This window comes from Nelumbo nucifera, chromosome 6, assembly GCF_055504915.1.
Source record: "Nelumbo nucifera cultivar China Antique chromosome 6, China Antique-T2T, whole genome shotgun sequence".
NCBI lineage: Eukaryota > Viridiplantae > Streptophyta > Magnoliopsida > Proteales > Nelumbonaceae > Nelumbo > Nelumbo nucifera.
This window is the reverse complement of record NC_142654.1, coordinates 12,554,674-12,563,621: the sequence shown is the minus strand read 5'-3', so window position 1 is coordinate 12,563,621 and position 8,948 is coordinate 12,554,674. Positions and strand designations below refer to the sequence as shown.

Sequence of the window (8,948 nt, the reverse complement as noted above, 5' to 3'; positions counted from 1 at the left end):
TTCTGCTACATTTACATAATGACCATATCTGGCCTGTCATACAAACAAAGTTGCACAGAGGAAACAGAAAGCAGGTTTCCGTGATCCATTAAAATCTCCACTTTAACAAACAAAGGATAATTTTTCTCCCAACAACCTAAGTGCAAGCCTCTGCAAAGCCTTTTAAATTATTTATTCATTCATTATATCCAAGCATTATAGAGGAATCTCCCACCTGCAAATCCCTAAACTGAATGGAATGAGGTAACCTAAACCCTAAAGGACAGCACAAAGAACCCTGACTAAATAGAGACCCCAGGCTCACCTGAAACCCTTCTATCAATTCATTATTTCATCTCAACTAAGGATTTAGCAAACCAAACAGCAAAAGATGTACGTGCAGATTACAAAAAACTAAAATACAAATATAAACTCTGAATGTGTAGGTCAATGATTTCAAACTCCTTAATTTCTCCAAAAAACAAGACAAACTAACTTTTGACAATTATGACTGTTAGTTACAAGGATCAACAAGTTTTTTTTTCTTTTTTGATAGATATGGTCAACAAGTATATGCAAAGTAGTTTACTTGATGAGCTTTGTCCTCTTAAGTTTAAATCCATGTACCATATATATAATTTTGCACCATATAAATGATAAGGAAATATATTGTGTCCTTGAGAAAAGTTGCAATCAAAATCCAATATGCCCATTAACATTATTGGTAGAAGATCACCTCAAGCCATCAGCAACTAAAAATTTGAATATCTTTTTCTTTCATTATTCAAAGAAGGCCATATTTTTTTGGGTTGTATAATTATTTACTCGCCACTACATAATGCATCTTCAAACCTTTCTTCCAATAACCTGATCTACCAACCACTCTACTACCAAGATCTATTCACAGGTCCTTTCCTTCCATTTCTTAAGAACTGTCATCAATAGCAACCAATGCAAAAGACACCACTGTTGCAACATATAGAGACATCGCAGAACTTAGCGAGACAAATATCTGGCAATGCCAAAGCAAAACATTTAAAATTGGCGAACATCTTAAAATAAACATATGATGTCAAGTGTTTTCAGATGTCAACATATATTTCATTCCAATAACACCAAGTGCTTTCCAAGTTTATAATCATATGTAACTAATTAACTCCCAGAGAGAAAAAGGAATTCATGTCACCAAGAAAAGTTCACAAAAGAAAATTTGTAAGAAAAGGAAAGAAGAATCAAGCATAATCATAAGACAAACAAAAAACAACTAATTAAAAGGGAATACTTGCCTTCAGCGGCACATATCATTATTCCATGTACCCATTCTACAAACACCCAACATGTGCAACTAGGAACAAAATAATTCAAAATAAAAAGCAATAATTAAATGGTGAAACCTAGTTACAGCATGCAATCTTACAATAGAAATAAATTCATTAAAAAAATGAGGCACTCAAAATAAAACAAAAGTAAACACAAAACAATTGCTCAGCCACCAAAGTTGCTGAATTGGTGAAAGAGTTGCATTTCCATCATCAATATTCCAAGAGCCAAAATAGGCAGGCTTTACATGTAAATCAAAACAGAGTGAAAATGAATGCTAAAGGTAAAGAGTTACAGCTACAAGAAATGGAACTCCCAATGAGGGAATTCAGTTCCTAGCACTTAAAAACGACCCCATTTAAAATATAACTAGCAGAGAAAACAATGTATAGATCAAAAAACACGCATAAGCTATCAAACCCCGATGCTCATCCCCACAGGAAGCAAGTTCAACCAGAAGACATGTGCAGACCCTCGTCGACCAAAGCACAAAAACAGCCGCCATGGAATATGCAACAACTCCTCCTTGAGGAATAAACAATGAAAACGCCGAAAAGATCACCACTGGCAGCATACAGTAGCCAAGGAGGCTCAAACAACGGTAGAGATCCAAATTCCCATTGCGACCCGCCAACATGTTGAATACAACGTAGAGGAAAAAAGAGGCGAAAGTGACCCAACCCAAGATAACGCCAAAATGGATCTTTCCAGCGAGCAATTGAAAGAGACCGAAAGCAATGAGGAAGATAAATGGACCTGACAAATCGGCATCTTCATGGAGATTGGCATTTGCTCTGAAAGGGTTCAAGATCGAGATAGTCTTCCTCCAGATTTGGCGAGTATTGATTCCAAGCTCTTCAAGTAGGGGAGGCTCGTCCTCAAAGCTAGAACCAATTCCCACACCAGTTGCACCAAAAACAGGAGCCGAGAAGGATGTTGGTGGAGGAGCAGATCCAATATCAAATGACATAAAAGGGAGGTTTGGGTTTGCAGGGCGAGGTGGCTGGAACGGCGCCGTTGGGACTCGCCGCTGCTGCGGACCGCTTCCGGGATTCCCGCCGGAAGGAAACACTACGGGCGGGACATTGAATTCTTTCGCCATGGACGAAAGCTCAATTAGGGTTCAGAAAATGAAAGCTTCCAGTGCTTCAATTCGATCTGAACTGTAATTCGAAACGAAAAAGTGCCCAGAAATTCGAAGCGATAGAAATTGCATCAGATCAATTCCTCAGATGGACACAGCATGACAGCATCGGGCGGTCGGTTAAGAGGGGTTAGATGGAGTGAAACCCAATGAAATATAGAGAAAATTAGGATTAAATTTCAGAGAGGAGAGGAGAACTAGGGTTTGCTTGCAGATCGAGAAATGAAGAAGTCTAAAGTTGCTTCTTTAGAGTGGGGTTCAGTGCAGTTAAAGGTAGCCTTCTTCCCCGATGAGAAGGGATGTCAGATCTTTCGCCATCTCTCCTCTCACCACTTCTATCATTGCCTTTCTCTCTTCTCTTGTGCCTTGGTGAGTGGTGACCACTACAGCGTGTTCTTGTTGCCTCAAATGACTGTTTTACCCTAGAAGATTATTATATTACCTGTATTTAGCATCAATATACATAAAATTGTAAAAAAAAAAACGAGGAGAAAATTGGCATTGCAGGATCATCTGTGAGATGTGACATGGCAGGAATGCATGCATGTACGCAGGAAGTAGAATGTAAACTTCCTTCCTGAACTACGAGGTGAAGTTGATCATCGGCCGGGCCGGGCTTTACACTACACGGGCCCAGGCCTCATTTTAGGCCTATCTTTTATATATAAAAAAATATTACACATGTACAATATTTTATATTAAATGATATATATAATATGTATATAAATTTATTTTATTCATCACATTATAGAAAATATTATAATACCATATTATAAATTTATAATATCTATATATAAAACATATAATATAATATAATATAAATAACACATATATCTATTATAAATAAATGTATTTTTTATAAAAGCACAGACATAAAATTCCGTTGCCGGGAATCGAACCCGGGTCCCAAAGAACATATATTTAACTATATGTGCGTGGCACTGGACTTAAAAGTATTAACCTAAAGCCCAGCACTGAAATTTGTGCGCCTGTGTCAAATGCGAGCTTAAACGCAAAGCCAAGGCTCAATTAGACCTGTTCTCGGGCCCAAAACACAAGCCTGATTATGCGTTGGGCTGGGCTCGGGATTTGTCAAAAAAGTCCGGCCCAATTTATTTATATAATATAAAATATATAATATTTATTATAATATATATATATATATTATAATAATTTAATGTATACATTTTTTATTTTTTTTCTTTATAATTTCTCTTTCTCTATTCAGCAGCATGAGCTATATACTTAGAATTCAGGCTCAAGTCTGGATTTTGGGTTTTTATGAGGGCCGGGCTTGGGCCTAAGTTGTAGGCCTGATGGTCAGACCAGGCTCAGGCTCAGGCTCAGGCTCGGGCCTTAAAAAAATCCATTAATGCAGAGTGAAAGCCTGGCCCAATCCATGAGCATGTCTAGGCTCAACCGCTCAATCCTAGAGTTTCTAGCTTAAGCTAAAATGATCACCCATCGTGTAAGCGAGTTGAGCTACTCGCGAGCACTTGAAGATATTTGGCTTCAAACGAAATAGTTATCAAGTCGAGTTTGGGCGTCACAATACCCAATTCGAGCAGTTCACAAGCCTAATCAAACTTATAATAAAATATTAATTTTTATATTATCTTATTTATAATATACATTAATAAATTTATAATAGAGTTTCATATTATGTTTTTATTTATGATGCTTTTAATATTAATTTATTTATAATTTTTAATACATAATTGAATTTCCTAATATATTTATTTTTAATATCAATTTATTTATAATTGACTCAAATCGAAGTTGAACTTAAATAGCTCTCAAGTATCCACTTAAGTCGAGTTTGAGTAGGAAACATGAAACTCAAATTGAGTTTTCAAGCTCTAGCTTTTTTTAGTCAAATTGAGCTCAAGTAGCCCAATACTCTTGGCTTGGTTCTAGCCGTATCCTAAACAATGAGAAAAACTTAGTTGCTCCATGGAAGGAGGGAAGGCTACTTCCTAAGTTATAATCAAACACATTAAGAGGGTGCTTGGTATTATGATTTTGCATGAAGTGTTGTATTGGTGTAGGATGATGCATTAGAAAACAATAAAAGAATTTGGATACAAGGTAAAATTTTAAATTGTTTATTTTTTTCATAATAGATAAGTGCCACCGGGCATCATTAGATGCCACATAGGACAAAACACTCAACACAACTAACTACATTGTCAAAAAGACATGATATTGAAATGGTTTTAACCAATCAACCTCCCTTGTGAAATAACCACCTAATTGGTTACCACTTCTTGATACTAGTTGATTGATTACAAGTTATTCCATATCATGGTCAAATTCTTCCACCAAAAGTTACTTTTACATAATCCAAGAAAAATAGAAGTATAAAACATGGTTTTTAAAACCGGACCGGAAAAACTAAGAATCGGTCAGATGATTGGTTTTGGTTTACCCCAAAATCGGATTTTCTTCAAAAACCGTTGATTTTGGTCAACAAACCGCTGACCTGGGAGGTTAATCATTTGAATGGTTTTGACCGTTTTTTTTATTTTTTTTTAATTTTTTATGCTTTTGTCAGAATGGGCCAATCGTTCGACCCAGTAACCAAACCCTAACTGGTTTGGTCTTTGGGTCGGTTTTAAAAACCATGGTATGAAACATTTGTAATTGATTGATTACAAGTTATTTTGGTAAAATGCTTGTACACACCTACATGACAATGAAATAGCTCTGCAATGCTATATAACACCAAGATGCCAAAAAACACCAAAAGCTTTAGGCTTAGTTTGGAAAGAGTACAAATACAAATATATATACAGTATAAATAAATACAAAATACAAGGTTTTGCATTCTACATTTTTGTATTTGTACTCCTTCCAAAGTGAGCCTTGGCAATAACTTGGGTCTCTCGTTGTGATGCATAAAGAGTCCAAACTCCAATGCCATATTAATTTGGATAGAAAACCAATATTATGATGACAAGCACCAACATTCAGTTTCTAACATTGAATTCATATTTACCTTCCTTGCAAGTCCAAAGTGATCCCAGATTATATGGATGTTGATGTTGCTCGATCCGATATGGTGCACGAACCAAGGAAAGTAGTCAGATAGTCCTTGTCAACAGGGTGGAGCCGCACTTCAAGACTTGTGATCAAGAAAGGATGTTAGAGGCCCGAGGAGTTGTCCCCGGGTAGATACTCTGACGTTCAAGTCAGTAGAATGTGGTGGATAGTCGGGCCAAGCAACAAGGGTGCTAGTCCGAGTAGAGTAACAGTATGGGTGCTAGAAGTTGGAATCCCTTATCTTGAGTGGGGAATACCTCTTTATAGCTGAAACTCCGTGTCCTAATCGGATTGGGCTTCCAGGGTTGCCGGGATGAGGTTAACCGCCGAGGTCTTTGGGATAGAGTCCTATTCCCCATCGGAGTTGTCTTCCTCCCTCTTCCTATCAGTAGTCGTGCTTATCCGTATGACGTGTAGCTAATGTAGCTGAGAGGATAAGATGGGGGGCTACAGTAATAGCGTAGCGCAGCTGGGATCGTGGAGTTGGCCGGGCCATCCCAACGTGGCCGGGGTGACCGGGCGATGACTGGGCAGCCACCTGTCTCCTAAGGCCAGCTCAGCCATGACCCAAACCGATGCCTACTCTAAACTCTAAAGCCTTCTAAACAATTGATCGTTGGAATGTTAATATGGCAAATCGACATCACCACCCATATTATAAAGGCATCTAGTGTAAGGTCATTTGCTATGCACATGTTCAAGTAAAGATAAAAGGGTAATCACTAGAAAGACGAAAAGGCATTTAGATTTTGAACTTCTCTTACTATATTTACACAAATGCCTTTAACTAATTGATTATATTTAAAAACTAAAATATTTAAATAAATATCAGCCTCTTTTAGTTATTAAATTTATATCATATGATATTTAACTTTTATGTCGTGCATGAAAATACCCCTAATCATTAAGTCAAATGATGAAATATGTTAAATTACCAAAATGCCCACCTAAACTTTTCTTATTTTCCTTTTCTCTTAAACTCTAATAGACGAAAAATACCTTCATTTTCTACAAACAAAACCAACTAAAATATCAAGAATAATTTCATAGGCATAGAAAAAAAATTAAATTCTTGATACATTTCACTCACATGAATGTATTTCTTTATCCACTCCTTACTCCAATAAATCAAGTAAAACCCAACAAAACCATAAATTTATATCTATGGTTGGGACTTACTTGGTAATCGACTGCCCATAAGGTAGTAGTCAACTACCTATGACAATCGAGATTGATATCACCTAATAGTCAACTACCTGGAAGGTATAGTAGCCGAGTACCTATGACAGTCAAGCCTAGTGTTACACTATTTTTAATTAATAGTCAACTATTCGGTAATTAATCATCGATTATGTAAGATAATCGAGATTGAGTAACAATTAGTAGTTTGTAGAGAAGAAATTAAGATTCCTTTTAGTGAGTAGTAGTCGACTACCTATTTTTTATAGGATGAAGCAATTGACTACTTGGCCGTGATAGTCAATTACTTCACAAACAAAAATTAGATTTTTAACCATTTGAAAGCTCAACGGTTCTTTCCTCTTTTGGTAAGCCTTTAAAATCATTAAGAACAAGCTTTTAATGTTTTTTAGAGTGGTCTAAACCCTTTCTAATGACTATATAACAGTCACAAGCTCTCTAAGCTTGATTCTTGCTATATATGTATGAGTGTCAGATGAAAAATTGAACGAGGAAAATGAAAATGAATTGTGCAAAGTATTTCAAATGAAACAAGAGTAAAAAGCAAGAGATAAAAGAGTGCATGTGACGAGATTTTGAGCTAAAAAGATTTTCATCTTTGTAACTACTTATCCTATATCTTCAAGAGCTGTATAGTCTATTAATCATTGTGCATTTGCTTGCATTTGTTTAGTTTAAATTGTATTTAGGTATCAGCCTTGTAGAGGCATTACATTGTGCTTCATATGTATATGTCTTCATTATTATTGTATTCATTCAATTAATAGGTATAGGTTCTAGCTAAGCATTGCTAAGTGTTCTAAAATTGAACACTATAAGGTTAGAATAGCAGCTACAAATCTATGTAATTAAAAGTTTTGTTGGCACATAGAAGTCCAACTATTATAAAGGTTTTGTAGGCACTTGAAAGTCCAACTTGTGTAAAAGTTTTACTAGCACCTAGAAGTTTAGCTTGTATATAGTGGATATTTTCACGTGGTGTGCCTAATGAGAGGATATTTGTTGGCTTGGCCAAAGTAGGCTATAAATCCTTTGTGTGCATTTTATTGTTCTTGATATTTGTTGTTTCTTTGGTTACTCAGTCTTGTACATACAATACAAGACATTTTTGCTCTTTACCTTTATTGCATTGTGATGAAGGAAGATTTGGCCCGACCTCGTAATCACTCAATACGTGGCAAAGGCAACAGCTCGGCACAACAGCACGCCCAAGACGTAAGCACGGAAGGGAGAAACCAGCAGTCCGAACTCCCTACAAAGAGCCCAAACTCTCCCTTAGGCCCCAAGCCTCGCACAAGGCAATGACCAGAACTGGCCCGCCCCATGGCTGTTCGGGACACACCTCTATCCGAACTCAAGACTTCACCTCGCTCACCACTCCAGCACTTCTCCTCCAGGACGCCAAACTGAACGAATCGTACCACACCTGACACGGAGGATGTCCGTACCCAGGAGCATTGCACCTAACTGACTTGGGATCTGACGCCTGACAGCCGCACTTCAACGACCACCTGCCACCGCCACCTGCTACTGCCGTCTCCAGTTGCAGAGACGGCTCCGACAAAGAGAGCAGTGGCGGTTCTGTCCCAGTAGAGGTTATGACACCCAAACTGGCAGGAGCGCAGGGATAATCATACCCGACCTGACAGAAGCTTAGGAGTAAGTGCGTGAGGTGGTTATAAAAGGCTCCCTACCCCCCCAAAATGAGGTATGTGAACTTTGTGCCATCTGGTTTTATCTTGCCTTTGAGAGAATTCTAACTTGAGCTTCGGAGCCATCACACCGGGTTCCCCCCGGAGCTTCCTCATCTTCTCCGTCTCAGGTTCCCTGTAGCTCCATTCAAAAGCAAGGTCGTTGACAGCTAGGACCGGCCGGATTGCACACCATCAATTGGCGTCGTCTGTGGAAACGCTTCTAAAAGCCTCCCTCTAAAATTCTCATAACCTCCTCTTCTTCCAAAAACCCCAACACTCAAGGCTTCTTCCAGCAATGCCGGACGTGGCACAAAGACGAACGCCACCGGGGAACAACTCCAAGTCCCCAGGGTGTGCATCGGACAGTTCACCATCCCCCTTCCGGTGGATGGGATCCTCAGCTTGAATGCGCCACAAACAGTGGCGCCCGTAAACCTTCCTGCCACAAGCGTCCCTCTTCCACTCCCTATCGAAACAACTTTTGCTGAACTAACTGTTGTCCCCCTGGCAACCCGCCAGAGCCAGTTTGACGACCTGATGCAATGCATGCGGGCAATGCAAGCCCAAAT

The 8,948-nt window shown here is 38.4% G+C and overlaps 1 protein-coding gene across 1 annotated transcript; it reads right to left on the bottom strand.

Moving 5' to 3' along the window:
• Positions 1-1,446: 1,446 nt before the first annotated feature.
• Positions 1,447-2,818, bottom strand: LOC104588382 (uncharacterized). The gene has a single exon (XM_010246290.3). The coding sequence runs from the start codon at positions 2,399-2,401 to the stop codon at positions 1,658-1,660; it is 744 nt and encodes a 247-aa protein (XP_010244592.1). The 5' UTR covers positions 2,402-2,818; the 3' UTR covers positions 1,447-1,657.
• Positions 2,819-8,948: the final 6,130 nt, after the last annotated feature.

Coding starts and splice junctions, on each gene's coding strand:
- LOC104588382 (XM_010246290.3), bottom strand. CDS start 2,401: ATGGCGAAAGAATTCAATGTCCCGCCCGTAGTGTTTCCTTCCGGCGGG.